This window comes from Monodon monoceros, unplaced genomic scaffold, assembly GCF_005190385.1.
Source record: "Monodon monoceros isolate NGI ecotype Baffin Bay Population unplaced genomic scaffold, NGI_Narwhal_1 Super_Scaffold_8, whole genome shotgun sequence".
Lineage (NCBI taxonomy): Eukaryota > Metazoa > Chordata > Mammalia > Artiodactyla > Monodontidae > Monodon > Monodon monoceros.
In genome coordinates this window covers 14,230,441-14,245,962 of record NW_021703785.1, presented here as the reverse complement: position 1 = coordinate 14,245,962, position 15,522 = coordinate 14,230,441, and the positions used below count along the sequence as shown (strand labels likewise).

General features: G+C 42.2%; 2 protein-coding genes across 9 annotated transcripts in view; one reads left to right on the top strand and one right to left on the bottom strand.

Moving 5' to 3' along the window:
- The window catches only part of CLDN10 (claudin 10), a 101,061-nt gene extending 93,137 nt beyond the window's left edge, over positions 1 to 7,924 (top strand). The window contains exons 4-5 of one of the 2 annotated variants that reach the window (XM_029210488.1): positions 6,093 to 6,200; positions 7,427 to 7,924. In XM_029210488.1, coding sequence (XP_029066321.1) covers positions 6,093 to 6,200; positions 7,427 to 7,547 — 229 coding nt within the window. In that variant the 3' untranslated portion in view covers positions 7,548 to 7,924. The remainder of the gene's footprint in view (positions 1 to 6,092; positions 6,201 to 7,426) is intronic. The other variant, XM_029210489.1, reaches the window with a different exon arrangement.
- Positions 7,925 to 10,165: 2,241 nt separating this feature from the next.
- Positions 10,166 to 15,522, bottom strand: part of DZIP1 (DAZ interacting zinc finger protein 1) — a 54,866-nt gene continuing 49,509 nt past the window's right edge. For 6 of the 7 annotated variants that reach the window (XM_029210366.1, XM_029210373.1, XM_029210371.1 and 3 more), the window contains 4 exons: positions 14,883 to 15,076; positions 13,898 to 14,028; positions 12,514 to 12,688; positions 10,166 to 10,978 (listed from right to left, as the gene is read on the bottom strand). In XM_029210366.1, coding sequence (XP_029066199.1) covers positions 10,902 to 10,978; positions 12,514 to 12,688; positions 13,898 to 14,028; positions 14,883 to 15,076 — 577 coding nt within the window. In that variant the 3' untranslated portion in view covers positions 10,166 to 10,901. The remainder of the gene's footprint in view (positions 10,979 to 12,513; positions 12,689 to 13,897; positions 14,029 to 14,882; positions 15,077 to 15,522) is intronic. The other variant, XM_029210372.1, reaches the window with a different exon arrangement.

Below are 15,522 nucleotides of genomic sequence, written 5' to 3'. Positions count from 1 at the left end.
CTTATTATTTAAATTATCCCATTCTACTCTAGCCACCATTTGCGAAGCACCTGCTGGTATTTCATAGTCCTGTAGGAAGCTTTGGGTAGGAAATCTTGTGATATCTTCCAGACCGTTGAGCAAACTGTTAACTGATGTGAATTGCATAAGGAGAGGAGAGACTGCAGCAGCCTGGGGAGATACACGGGTCGGTGGGCACTAAACAGCCTGCTTCCGGTGCCTGGGACCCCAAAAGGATGTGGAGTATTTGGGGGAAATGTATGTTTGTAGATAATGCCTGTAGAATGCTTGTTTACGTAAAATCCATCCATGCAGTTATATAGACCTTGGATTATATAAGCCTATGAGTTGAGGAAAGTTTCTTTTTGCTGGTAATCTTTAAAAGATTGGTATACCAATGGAATTCAATTTTAAAATGTTAACATTGATGATATATGGGTGTGCTTCCTAAACTTTAAACTTTTTTTTTTAAACATATTTAGTTGTTTTAAAGTAACTGGAATGTTTTGGCTGCTACCACCCTTGATTAAAATGAGTAGTAGGACAGTATGTTTGAAAAAAGACTATCCTTGATGTCAAAAGACTTGACACCTAGCTCTGTGACCTTCAGCAAGCTGACTTTTCTCTGGGGATCTTAAAAGGATGAGGATTTTTTCATTTGTGAAACAGTTTTTGTTTTGTGTTTGGAGGAGCTGCATTTTCTTTTTTCAAGTCCAACAAGCCCTGATTTTAATTATTACGCTCACCTCTTTTTGTGCTGGGTGAAAAGACAGCCTGAGGGAATTCTGAAAAAATTCCATACCCTAGAGCCACTGAGAACGCAATGAGCCAGAGAGAGCGAAAACACATCTTTCTGAAATGACAACTGAAAACGCATTGTACTGATGGTGTTTTTTCACATTGATCCCATCTTTTACTTAGCTAAGGTGTACACAAAAGGGAAAAAGAGTGTTGGTTAAGAGCTCGGGGACTGGGATCATAGTTATGGGTTTTAAATCCTGGTTCTACTATTTGCTTAGCTGAGGTATGGGGAGGAAAGTAATTTGATCTCCCTCAGCTTCAGTTTTTTCATTTGTAGAATGACCGTAGGAAGACCTCTCTCTCAGGATTGTAATGAAGATCAAATATGATAACACATGCCAAAACAACTTAGCACACAAGACAAAATCCTAGTACAGTGAGCTGATAGTAATAGTAGCTATTGTGGTGGTGGACAGTTACTTGAATCACATCTATACAGATTTGGGAGAACAGGTAATGTTTACTTTACAAAAACATGCTCTTCTGCTTCTCTTGTTAAGTTTCATCACAGCTTACTATAATCATTTGCTTAATGTCTGACCATCCCCACTAGACTGTAAGGTCCTTGAGACCATAGCTGTGTTCTCTCATCCATCCTGAAACACATGGTTCGCACAATGCCTGGCCTGTCATTTCTGTGCTGGTGACCAGGGTAGGCTACACCAGCTCCCCGTGGATGGCAAATCAAGTCACAACAGGGGATTGGGTGCAAGAGAGACAGAGGGAGTAGCTGAAAATAAGAGGTGTCCCTCAATCCGTTCACTCAGGATTACTGTGCAGGTTACAAGGCTGAAATAGGAGGCGAAGTATGAAATGCATCAGAATTTAGGCCAGGTGTGGTTCTAGCTCAGGCTCTCTCAACAGGAAATGAAGATGTGACCAGTAGCTGGGAGCCCCAGGTACAGCCAGGTGAATAAGAATTAACTTCATCTAGTAATTCAGGGTACATTTTAATGCCTTAGATCTTTATGGTTCTTTTTTGGGAAAATAATAAGTGATCAGTCTGTGTTTTACTTTCTCTGTATAGAAGAGAAAATTTTCCCTATTGTTTACTAGATTCACATTCAATTATATACATGAATTAAGGTAATAAGGCAGCTTTGATGAGTCCTATCCATTGAGCAGAATGTCTGAGAGATATTCCAAAAGCAGTGTCCTGATCTGTAAAACGAAGTTATGTCCCTAGCCTGACGGTCCTGGATCTGTCTGGTGCTAAGCAAATTGATAGCCTTTCAGAATAATGAAGAAACTTTGGTGATTTTAACAGCTCGATAAAGAGGCCGCTCTCCTAGTGGGAAAGCTGGTCTAGGGCCAGGAGGATATTGTTAACAAAAGACAGACCTGCAACAGATCATCTGAAATTTGGCTAATCATCTAAGGTGTTGAAGTCTGCTTCTTCCTGTTACCAAAAATGAAGAAAGATTTCCAGGCAGAGACAAGAGTTTCCTGATAAATGTTAAAGGAGACGTTGCCCAGAACAAACGAGTGGATGTTACCTTCAATCCTGTCTTTCAATAATACAAGGCCATTTTTGCCAGATCACTTACACTGATGGGTGTGAATTCAAGTCACTGTTGAGTAAGTCTGCTATACGTGTCTTTCAACAGAATGAAGAAGAAAAAGCCTCTGTAAGAGAAAGAACCAAGTCACAAAAGCCCTCACATCCAAATTGTTAAAAATTATTGGTATAGACGTGGAATCTCTTAAAGACTTCAGCTCTGAAATGGTTCTGTTTATTAGATGTTTGTCTTTGACAGAATTCATAAGAAGTTCAAAAGGAAATGATATTCTCCTTGGAATAGAGTCTATATTTAGTGACCTCAAGAAAATCTAAAAGTATATTTAAAAACAGGAATAAGTGAACCAGTTTTTGATACAAGCCAAACTCATGATTCTTAAGTCCCCTCAGAAAGTTTCAAGATGCTTAAATGAATATAAAGACAGAGTTTCCAACATTTGAACTGCTTGGGTAATTTATTCTCTGATTTCTACACATTTGTATGTTCTTTTTATTCTTTTTATTTTAAAATTTTTTTAATTTATTTATTTTTTTGCAGTACGCGGGCCTCTCACTGCTGCGGCCTCTCCCGCTGCGGAGCACAGGCTCCGGACGCGCAGGCTCAGCGGCCATGGCTCACGGGCCCAGCCGCTCCGCGGCATGTGGGATCCTCCCGGACCGGGGCACGAACCCCCGTCCCCTGCATCGGCAGGCGGACTTCCAACCACTGTGCCACCAGGGAAGCCCCTGCTCTTTTTATTTTTTTAATATTTATTTATTTATTTGGCTGCTCCGGGTCTTAGTTGTGGCCCGCTGGATCTTTGTTGCCGTGTGCAGGACCTTTGTTGTGGCATGCGGGATCTAGTTCCCTAACCAGGGATCAAACCCGGGCCCCCTGCATTGGGAGCCTGGATTCTCAACCACTGGACCACCAGGGAAGTCCCTGCTCTTTTTAAATGAATTGATAGTGCCGAGCTGTGGTTTGATTTCTACAACCCTAACCCGTAATGGACTATTATTAATAATTAGAGACTTACTTTTAACCATGATGCCTGGCACTGGCATCCTATTTTAGAAAGCTAAATATTTTGGAAAAAGTCTCAGACTGTTTCTTCCAGGAGTATTTATACTGAGAGTTAAATACTAATGCATAGTTTCAGGAGAGAAAACAGCCTAAGCTCTAGGGGGAAAAATAAAGAAAAATAGAAAGTATCATTAAATTGTAATCCGATATTCATGTCCTCCAAGTAGAAATTTTCACTACGCTCATCCTTTAGTTGTCTCTGCAGTAAAAGGATGACAGCAGACGGACTTGATGCCAGCTTGCTGTGGGAACTGCAGATGTCTAAAGAGGTCCGGTGACAGGCACCTACACCTTGGCAGCCCCTCTGCTCGTTTTATTTGTGTAATCTCATCCAAACATCATACAAGAAGGGCTGGTTGTGGACATCCAGGATATCCTTTTTAGATGTGTAACATGATATTTAATGAAGGTATCTTTTATAAAACTACCAGTTTAACACTTGATCTGGCCAGCTCTTTTGCTTTCACCTGTGCCCTTCACTCTTCAGTCCTCTTTGAGCTGGTTTTTGTGCAGACCGAAGGGGTTTTTCCCCACTTACGTCAACCTTCTGTTTCTGCTACTGTGTCTGATTGGAACAGTTCAAGAAGTTTCTCGGTTCCCAGAGCTTAATCAGTTCTCCAGGGCAGGGTGAGGTGCTTACAGCTGTTCCTTCCTTTAGCTCTCAATTTGATTTCCCAGGGAAGGCAACACAAGTGTGAGAAAAGAAGGGATCACAAGGCAGCGTGTACTGTGTACGTCACCCATTCCCAGTTGCAAATGGAGGCTGTGAAGTACCTCAGAAGCCGGATCTGGAAATGGGCACGTGGACCACACGGCCCTCATCTTGTGTAAATGTTGCTTCCTGCTCCTGCTGGCTGGGGGCCAGGGCCACACTGTCACACCACCACTGCTGCCTGCGCCTGCCCAGATGGGAGTTCAGACGTAGCACCACAGCATGTAGAAAAGGATGAGGCAAAGCTCAGGACAGGCACAGGTCACTCACGCCAGCTGCTGGCCACCTAAGCCTGGCCCTGGCCCTGCACTTGGTTCAGGGGGACAAGCTGACCTTGGCCCTGACTTTCCCCTCTTACTCTCACCTCTTCTTTTCCGTTCTCAGCCCCTCTGTGGATTCTGTATGATCCAAACAGACCCTTCCCACTCTGACTTCATTTGACACTGAAAAGCACCATTAGGTAGGGAACGTCGTCCATCAGTTTTTGCCTTGTGATGGCGGTCTGTGGGCTCAAAGAGTTTGAGAATCACTTCTTTATTTAAAAAAAAGGATAAAAGTAAAAAAATCCATATTCTTCAGGAAGAGGATAGGCAGACATGAGAACACTACAGCCCGAGATTTGGTATACTTTCCTCATTCCTTATTTGTTTCTCTGAAACATATATATATATATGTATATATAATGTATATATATTCCTCCCCTAAAAGGGTTTCCTCCAGCACTCAGCTGTGATTTCCTTTGTTGTTCTCAGTAGCGATATTTGTACATTTGTATGGTGACCTTTCCAAGTCAGGGGCTGTCTTATCTTTCCATCTGTTCTAGTCATGAGCAGAGTACTATGGCCTGCCATCTAGGAGATGCTTCACAGCAATCTGTCACTAAATTATAGTTATTTTTTATTCATCTCTCACTAGATTGTAGTGATAAGCAAGATGAGGCTGTACCTATCACTGACCTTTCACTGACACTGTAGAAGAAGAAAAACTATTTTTTCCTCTACTCTCCTAGATTCTCTGCTGGGACCCTGTAAATTAGACTGAAAAAAAGGTAGATTAATAAGAGAAAACCAGAGTTCATTAACATGTGCGTCACACATACACATGGGAGTACCCAGTGATGTGTAACTCAAAGGGGTGGCTAGAACTTGAGCTTATACAGCATCTTAACAAAAGAACAATACATTTGTAGAGAAGTGGCAAGACAAAGGAAAAAGACTTTGAGCTTCTAGAGGCACAAATTATGGGAAGGCACGTGATGAGGGAACTAATGGAAGATGAGTTAGTGAAGTTTGTTAAATAGATTGCTCTGGTGCCATTTGTGGGCTGAGCAACATGTACAGTGTCTCTGGGAATTAACTTCTCTCCTTCCTGGCAGAGAGGGGATAGGGAACAGCTTTACAAATTTATGTCCTGCTTTTAGGCAAATGGGGGGAAGGCAGAGATCTTTCCCCGTATCTGTTTCTTCTCAGTTGCTTTCAGCTCAAAATAATCCTTGTTGCCAAAGTGGCACATTTGGGGTGGCATGTTCTGCCACCCTTCAGTACCTTGCACATGACTGCACACAGCGGGTGCTTGATAAACACTGAGTTGAACTAAAATAAAAGCAAAGGCAACTTTCCCTTTTCTAACTGGAGTCTGCCTTAATGGTTTAGCCTGCGTGACAGAATAAAGAGATGGAAACCTTTGTGAGCTTCAGGCAGAGCCCAGAGGAAAGATGCTGATTGGCCAGGAGGCCCCAGCTTGAGTTGACTGCTCCTGCTTTGCCCACAGCGATGCTTTCATCTTCCTTTTGGGATGTTGGGAAGATATAGTCAAGTGATGGCTATAAAAACGCTTTGCGAAAAGTTTAAAGCATTATACAGATGTTATTACTTCCTGTACAAGCTCCAATAGCAAAAATGTATTATGAGCATTTAATAAGTGTTGGCTAGTAGTGTTAAACGTTGTTTACTCCCCAAATAAGTAAGCTTTTATACTTGTGTGATACTTCTTCACAGGTATGAATTAGGAGCTGCTCTGTTTATTGGATGGGCAGGAGCCTCACTCTGCATAATTGGTGGTGTCATATTTTGCTTTTCAATATCTGACAACAACAAAGCACCCAGGTATGAAAAAGAGACAAAAATGGCCTGTTAAAAAGTACAGTACTATTCTAAATTGTTACACGTGGGACAAATTATAGATAGTTCATGTGATTCTTAGAAACTTCAAAAACCCAGAATTGGGGCTTCCCTGGTGGCGCAGTGGTTGAGAGCCACCTGCCGATGCAGGTGACACGGGTTCGTGCCCCGGTCCGGGAAGATCCCGCATGCCGCTGAGCGGCTGGGCCCGTGAGCCACGGCCGCTGAGCCTGCGCGTCCGGAGCCTGTGCTCCGCAACGGGAGAGGCCACAACAGTGAGAGGCCCGCGTACCGCAAAACAACAACAACAACAACAAAAACAAAACCCCCAGAATTGGGAAAGGTTAGGAATATATACTAAATATGACATTTAATATAGTAAATATTATATTGAATAGAATAAATATAATTATAGTTCATTAAAAAAACCCCAGAGCTTGACATTCTTACATTCCAAAGCTATTGATATAAGTAGAAATCTGGGTCTAACTCTGGGGGTATATTCTTCACTTTGGCCTCATCAGAATTTTCACATAGGCAGAAATTGCTGATTAAGGTCACCACAGTCTCCTAGTTTCCAGGAAGATGAGTTTTAAATAAGTATTTTTCTTTTTTTATAAATTTATTTATTATTTGGCTGCGTTGGATTTTCGTTGCTGTGCGTGGGCTTTCTCTAGTTGCGGCGAGCGGGGGCTACTCTTCGTTGCAGTGCACAGGCTTCTCTTTGCGGTGGCTTCTCTTATTGTGGAGCACGGGCTGTAGGTGTGTGGGCTTCAGTAGTTGTGGCACATGGGCTCAGTAGTTGTGGCTCACAGGCTCTAGAGCGCAGGTTTAGTAGCTGTGGCGCACGGGCTCAGTTGCTCCGTGGCATGTGGGATCTTCCCAGACCAGGGCTTGAACCCCTGTCCCCTGCATTGGCAGGCGGATTCTTAACCACTAGCGCCACCAGGGAAGTCCTTAAATAAGTTTTGAAGGAGAGTAACTGAACAAATTAAGAAGCCATGAGTTTCTTCTGCAGATTCTCTTGGTCACAGCAGCTGTTCAGAAATGACATTGAAATATTTCTTGGGGAGAGACAGAAGGGAAGAAAGATAAAAGTAATCAGGGAGACAAACTTAGCTATGATGGAAGTAGGGGCAAAATGGTTTCTTCCCATTTTTGTTTGACCTACGTGTAAAAGACAATCTACCAAACTGTGTTTTGCCTTGCAGAATGGGATACACATACAATGGGGCCACATCTATCATGTCTTCTCGGACAAAGTATCACGGTGGAGAAGATTTTAAAACCACAAACCCTTCAAAACAGTTTGATAAAAACGCTTACGTCTAAAAAGAGCACTGCCCTCTAGCCGTGTCTTGAGCTTGTTTTAAACGTGAACTGTTCACAGAATGCTGCCATCAAGGCCCTCCTACAATTAACACTCAAACTATTTTTAAAATACAAATTTGAAGAACTTGTTGATTATCGGATGTAAATGTTCTTACATAGTTACATACTGATCATATTCTGTTGTGGCTTTCTATAAAAAATAAACAGGCTATTTACAGGATTTGTATATATTTTATACATCGTAAAATATGCATATGTATTTAGCACCAAAGATTCCAGTATTCATAACGTAGCCTTCTTAATCATTCAGACCTTGCAGTCTTTGTCTCCATTTTTTTGGTTTCTTTTTCTTCGTATATTAAACAGAAGGTGTATAAGGAGTCGTGTCTTGTAAACAGTATGGGGGCAATCTGAGACTATTCCTCAGATGTTTGGGTTGAACGAACATGTACTGGCTGCGTAGAGCCGAGTTCTGGTTTCTGACCCCTGTCTGTCACCCCCGTACTTCTCCACGGCTGCTCCAGCAAGGGCTAACAGGGCCAAATGCTATTGCCCATCGCCTGGCACGTCCGCTTTAAATAACTGCTCCGGCTTCTCCAGTACAGAGAGCAGATCCTGGGGTGGGGCATCGGCAAGAGCAGAGCTGGAGACGCCCGTCATGGCCGACTTTGGGGCCAACAGAGGAAGGCCTGGAGCTGCATTGTACCTGCCCCGTTCAGAAATAACGGACCAAGTTCCAGTGTGTCGCTCAGGTCGTGTGCGTGGAACTAACCGGTAATGGAGAGACAGCATTTTTCAAGACGTGTTAAGTTGCTCCAGTGACCTCTGACCAGACGCCGTTTTATTTCTAGGGCCAGCCCCTTTACCTCATGCCCGTAAGGGCGATAGTTATCTCAGTCTGCGTGTGCCCTCACTCACTCCATCCTCATAACCGCCCCCTGAGGTAAGTGCTGTAGCAACCTGAGCTGGCAGGGGATGAAATGAAAGCAGAGGGTTGAAGTGACTTGCCGCGGCGAGTGACAAAACCACGACTTTGAACTGAGGCAGTCTAGTGTGAAATATACAGTCTCAAGCTTTGGATAATTGGTTGTCTGTGTAAATCTATGAGTCAGACCCTTTCCAATACTAATCACAGTATGGGTGGCCGTAACATTTTCATTTTCCTCAAGCGTGAAAGACTTAAAAAGGAAAATCACATTGTTTGGAAGTGCTCAATGAAAGAAAAAGAACAAGTTTATTACACACATATATATGTATGTACATATGTATATGTGTGTGTGTGTGTGTGTGTGTGTGTATATATATATATATATATAAATATATATATATATATAATTTTTTTTCCAGACCATAGTAATACTTGAATACCTTTTCCAGGGACACAAATGAACTGAAAGCCGTGGAGGGAGGTTAGGTGCTACAGGCCAGTGGCGGGGCCGGGTTTTGTGAGTGTGTGTTTAAAACAAATTTACAGAGCTGTACTGGTGAAGACATATTTTGATTGTACTGAACTGTTCTAGCTTCTGAAGAATTTACGGAGAGAAGGGGTCAAAGTACAGAAACACTGTGTCAGTAGCCAGAAACACATTAGCTGTGTGTCAGTGAGGAGAAATCTAAGGCGATAGCCCAAAGGAAAACGAACACGCCAATTCTAGTGCAATCCAAAATGACAGGACTAACAGATAAAGGATCGGTCTTTTCAACATAACTGTTGGGTTTCCTTAGCAGACATTCATCATATTTCTCCAACCCTTTCTGCTCAGGAATTAAGACCTGGCAGACCCAGGACTTGGATTTGAGACCCGGTCTAAAGCCTACTTTTGTCACTTTCTAAGTGTATGGCTTTGGCAAGTTATTGTATAACGGTTTCTCACATCTTCAAGAAAATTATAATAACTGTCTCAAAGTTGTTCTATAAGTGAACTAATAATGCATGTTAGAAACAAACAAACAAGGAGCTCAACAGATCTCTGTGGAATAAGTGAGTGAATGTAAGGGCCTGGGTTCCTTCTTAGGCGTTGTTGTAGGTTGCTTATCTCTGTCCTACTACAATGAAGATTTGATTCAGCATTTATTAGAGCTTTTAGAAACTTATAAAGTGAGTACATCTGCATAAAATTGGCCTTTGTGGGAAGTTTTTAAAAATTAAAAAATTGGCCTTTGTGGGAAGTTTTACTTGTGAGAGTGGCCCACAAGTAAAAAGGACTCTGGTGGGGCAGAAACAGATAAAACATTGTTTTAACTTTTAGGTCAGTGTGTTTACATGGCACAGCTACCAAGGCAAGCTTAAATCCTCTAACGAGATAAGCCTAACTCAGAAATCAGCTCTAATAACTCAGCCACAGTCACAAGGATGTAATGGAGGGCTTTACTTGAAAGGTTGGCAAAATGAAGAAAGATCCAAAATCCAAAAAACCATTTAGTTAAAATGTAACTTTTTTTTGGAAACAGAGTACAGATAGTACCACAAAGTATAAAAAATGCAGAAAACAGTTTATATGAACTTTTTGAATGTTGACAATGTCATTGTTAAGAATAAAATTAAGTTAGTCTTGAGGTACTTTAGAATATAGGTTGGGCATTTAAAAAAAGTGAAGAAAACTACAGACACATATGAATTCAGTATTGACTCGATCTATTCTGTTTATAAATTAACTGACATTTAAACTGGCTACATTTTATTCATACAATATCCAAGGTAAAGATGATGCCACAGAAATGGTATTTAAAGTTCTAAAATAAAACGACATGCTTACAATGGCTCAAAGCTGCATATGGTAAAAGTACTTCTGGAAAATGGAGTTATCTAACGTGGGCCTAGCTATATTTTTATAACTCTAAACTTCTATATGAAAAATAAGCAATCTACTCTTAAGATTTCACTGATTCCACTAATTCAATTTTAAGGATACTAACAGAACTTTATAATAAAACGCTTCCAACGTGACAACATACATAAGAAAGATATAAAAAAAGGTTCTAATTCAAACCAAAACCTGCTATAAGAAGTTTAAAAAAAAATTCCCTTAAAGATTAGTTGAAAAAAAAATACACTTAAACAAACACTAGAGTGCCGTTCTGAAGAAAAAACTTTTTATGACTTCAACGACACATTATTTTTAAGCAGCAGTCTTAAACACCTTTATATGCTTCAAAATACTGCTGACAGTTTGTTTTGTAATAACTGCATTAGGTGCCACAAAAGGGACTCTGGTTCTTGGAGAGTCAGCTTCCTCGTTACTGTAGGAGATACTGCCAAGCAGGAGCATTAGAGTCGTGTAGGCAGTACTGAAAGACTGTGGTTCTGCAATACTGCTGGCGTCTGGAAGGGCCTCCTGATGCGTGGGGTGACAGTTACACATCTGAAGAGTCACTCCAGTCAGTCACGGTTACTAAGCTGCTTTTCAATGTGCTGCATTCATCCTGAGGTCCTGTGGAGGGAGAGGGGGGGCGGGGGAGGCCCCAGTGATGAAACAAGCACACTGTCCAGCCTGTAAAAAATCCTCCACTTCAGACAGTAATTCATCACTCGTGTCTGAGTCTGCTCGCAACCCCACCCCTAGCTCCTACAAACTGTGAAAGAGGCTGTGGACAGTCCCACCACGTCCCTGGGGTAGCCTCACGGGGCCCTCGTAGGGAAGCTTCCGCCCGGCCTCCCCTTGCCAGCATTCAGCACAGGGCCTGGAGGCTGGCAGTGGTAAAGAGAGGAGAATAAAATTAACAAGCCAAGGAGGGATTAAATGGTAAAACGGTACCCCAGGTTTTCTAGGGTAGATGAGCTTAAACATGAAGTTAGTTCAAAAGTGCCTTGAGCCACTGAAACAGGAGAGGGCTGAGAATTCCACTTGCATGTGACTCCAGAAATGTTTCTTTAAGGGGTGTGGGGCCATGACATTGGGGCGGAGGGAGGAAATGTACTCAGGGCATCCTCTTGGCCCTGTGTCCTCACAGAGTCGCCGTAGCATAAACATGTCTTTTGCTTTTTCAAAGATTAGGATGGATCTTGAGACAAAGCACAGAAAACTTATGACGGTGACAGAACAGAAGGTCAGTGTTATGACTGACACGTTGGTGGAGAAAAGAGGTCAAGTGAAGGTAGAGGCAGCAATGGCTCATCTTACAAAGGGCGGTGGGGGTGGGGTGGGGATGAGGCAGGAGACCCTGCTACAGACAGACAGAGCAAGTAGAGATGGGCACGTATTTGTTAAAATTACAGATGTGGGAACAAAAATCCTGAAGAGGGGGCATGAGAGGTGCAGGGAGTGGGGAAGGAGTCAAATCCTCCTCTGTCTTAGCAGAACTTCCACAGTTCATGTCTAAAGTCAGTGAGCCTAGAAATAGGGGTCTGAGCCCGTTACTCAGAGGCACGGCTCATTGGACGCACAGATGAAGAAAGGCTGAGAGGTGGAGTGGAGAAGAATTACTCTGATAGAAAAAATACAAATTATATTTTCTGATTTTAAAAATTAAATTGGTTGAGAGGTAAGTTACTGGACTTATTACCCATACTCTAGCCTGGGTGAATAGGAACAATAGCAGTGGATGGTTTCACTTGTCATTCATCCCACTGGCTACAGTGCTACAAGAAGAATCTTCCTTGGAATAAAATAAAAATATTTAACATGTAGACAGATGAATACAGGAGGACAGTCAGAAAAAGTGGCCTCATTTAGGTATATGATCAGAAATTTAAATTTCCATGAGGCATCTGCATGAAGAGACTATTTATATGGGCATTTTCAAAAATAGGTATTTTAGAAATTTAAAGACTAAGGATTAGACCTAAAATTAAATTTTAGAAAATTAGTAAATATATACAAATCAGTAAGTTGCTCACATTCCGTCCTTGTTAAAATAATGTAAGGAAAGCAAGATCTTTGTTATGCCAACAGTGTTTTTGTCTGATAATATATTAGCATAGCTTAGATATTTATAGAGGCTTCTGCTAGACACCAAAGCAGCGAACCTTCTCCCTTTGGCCCTTTCTGGTTAGTTGCACCCCAGGCACTTGGCACTTGAGTAGAATTTGATTCATTCTTCACAGGTGGAGCTTCCTTCTGTTCTCTTCCAATTCTTTTCCCCAAAGATTTCTCTTCCTCTAAGGATGATATGTCCCAGTCATTATCGTCCACATCTGCACACTGAAAAAAATACGTGGAGAATAATGAATGTTTCCTAAAGAAATTGTGCGTGTTAGAGCCCCTTGACCACTTTGCTGGCCAGACTGAGCCGCTGACACTGAATGATGAGAAGCTGGGAGCCTCAAAGGATCCCCCAATCTGGTAATTTGGTCATCTCTGGAGGGGAAATGAAACGGATTTGGAAATCTGTGCTTTGAAAGCAGAGGGAATCACTCTTTTTCTGTTCCTTGCTGTGGAAATGAACATTTCCTACTCAGCAATCATGAATTAAGCAAATTCCAGGAACACTACGTTGTAGAAGTCAAGTCAGGATGCTCCCCAAGGAGCAGCTAGGCTGGCTCTGGGGCTCTTACCTCTGTGATACTAAGACATTTAACTGCAGGAGACATCACATGCGGGCCCTGCAGAAACGGCCCTGACCTAAAGGAGTGCGTGTTTCTCCGGTGCCCCTTCTAAGGAAGACGCAGTGGCTCTCTCTTGACCCTTTGTGACTTTTTGTCATTCTTGGCTGTGTCACACAAATGGCACTAACTTACGAACGTAGTTTGACGAAATGCTCTGGATTCCACAGATGAGCAGGGGAAGAATGAAATCTAATTCAAGGGAAAAATTAAGAAAAGAGCAACTACTACTGGCAGACCCCATCAACACAGATGAGCCTGCCCAGGTCTCTGTCCACAGAAGCACTTCTGGTGCCTGGTGTGGGACCTTGGAGTGTGTCAGGGCCTCTCCTCCACTCGGGGAGGGGAGCTTGGCTTTGCCCTGTGCTTGGGTCATGGACCTGAAGCATCTCTCCACCGACTCTGGCTCCCAACCCTGGAAGTCCCTATTTCACTTCCAGGTCTCGCCACGGTGGCAGAAAGGTTCCTAGACTCAGATCTGAAGTCCCCAGATTCTAATCAGTCACAAGTTTCTGTGAACAAACTACCTAATATCTGCAAACGTCAAATAATACACGTGACAGGATTGTGAAAACCTGTAAAACTTGATAAGCATAGGACATCATTACCAGTTATCCTTTCACTATCTTTGATCCTCTATGGAATAGGAAGAAATACGATACTGAAAACAAGACAATGTAAAAATCTCAACCTCTACTATACTAACTAATTATATTTGTTTTACATTTCACTGTAAAAAATACAATTATTAAGGTATATTCATTAAAAGATGAATTTGTGTGTGCTTAGCAAGTAAAAGTGATACCACCTTTAGATCTTCTTTTTGTGATTTTTTGATGAACGCCTCAGCAACATTAAGCCCACCAACTGGCTTATTCACACTTCTGTGATCTGAAACTGTCTTTTCAACTTTTCCAGTTAATGTTTTAATGGAGGTTCCTATAGGAGCCACAGAAAATAGGTGAAGTTAAAAAAAAATTATATTTATCTTCAGTTCCAAAATAGCCTTACAAACAATTTGAGAGAGTCTAAGCTTTGCAAATACTTCCTTTAAAGAAATCATGCTCCTCTAGACTAGAAGAATAAAACGTTTAAATCAGAGAAGGATGGTCTCATTCAAGTACATGGTCAGAAACTTTAATTTCAGTGAGGCAGTCTCAAGGTCACCCAGTGTTAGGGGCTGAATCGTGTCCCAAATGCATATGTTGAAGTCCTTACCCCCATTACCTCAGAATGTGACCTTATTTGGAGGTAGGACCTTTAAAGAGAGAATCAAGTTAAGGTGAGGTCATTAGGGTGGACCCTAATCCAATACGACTGGTGCCCTTACAAAAGCAGAAAATTTGGACATAGATGCACGCCCAGAGAAAGTCAGTGTGACCAGACACAGGGAGGAGATAGCCATCCACAAGCCAAGAACAGAAGCACAGACTAGATCCTCTCCTCACAGCCCTCAAAAAGAACCAACCTTGCCACCTTGATTTTGGCCTTCCAGCTCCTGTCAGTAAGTTTCTGTAGTTTAAGCCACAGAGTATGTGGTAGTTTGTTTCAGCAGCCCTTATATTTGTTACGAATACATCCAGGCGTCCCCAACCCCTTCCTCTCCTTCCACTTGAATATCAATTACCTGCTAAGCCCTGTCCATTTTCTTTAGGCGGCAGCAGCTTTTGGATTAGCCCCATCCTTTCCTCAGGCACTTTCTCAGCTCAGACTCCCCAGTGCTTGGTGCCCCCAGGTGAGAACCACTGTCCTAAACAAAATTTCCAGAGGGGTTTTCAATAACAAAGGCTTACCTGTGGGCTTGGGAGAAATAGCAGAGTCCTCAATTTCACTTCCCTCAGTCCAGTCAGTGTCACTTTTGACGGTGTTCCTTCCAAAGCTACTCTTGTTGCTTTTAGATGACAGCACAGGAAGTAAGTCTGGTGAGACACAGGCCTGGAGGAGGTCCTCATCATCCAGCTCTTCCTCTGAACTGAAGGGAGGGGTCCTAAATAAATCAAAACCCAAATAGGGGACGCTGTTTCCCTAAGTTTCAGGATTTACCATGTGTCCCTTAAAGCAGTGGGAATTTTCTCCAGAGAGCATAATAGACACCCATGTGGCCACAGAACAAGATGGCAGCCAGGGCCACAAAGGGCTGAAGAGTCATTTCAAATCCAGACCTGCCAGCCACATGGCGTATTTACCAAAATGTGCTGAAGTTAGGACATTACTCCTTGAAGCCCAAATCTGTATATTCTTAATATTGGTTTTTACACACCTAAGAAAAATATTTCACAGTGGAAAAAAATATTTTTGCAATAAAACAATGTCATCTTTTAAAATAGTGTCACTACTTATGGCTTACCTTTACACGGCACCCTACAAAGGACTTTTACATAAATACGTAATCTCATTCGTATCATCACGTGAATTATCACCCCATTTTAAAGT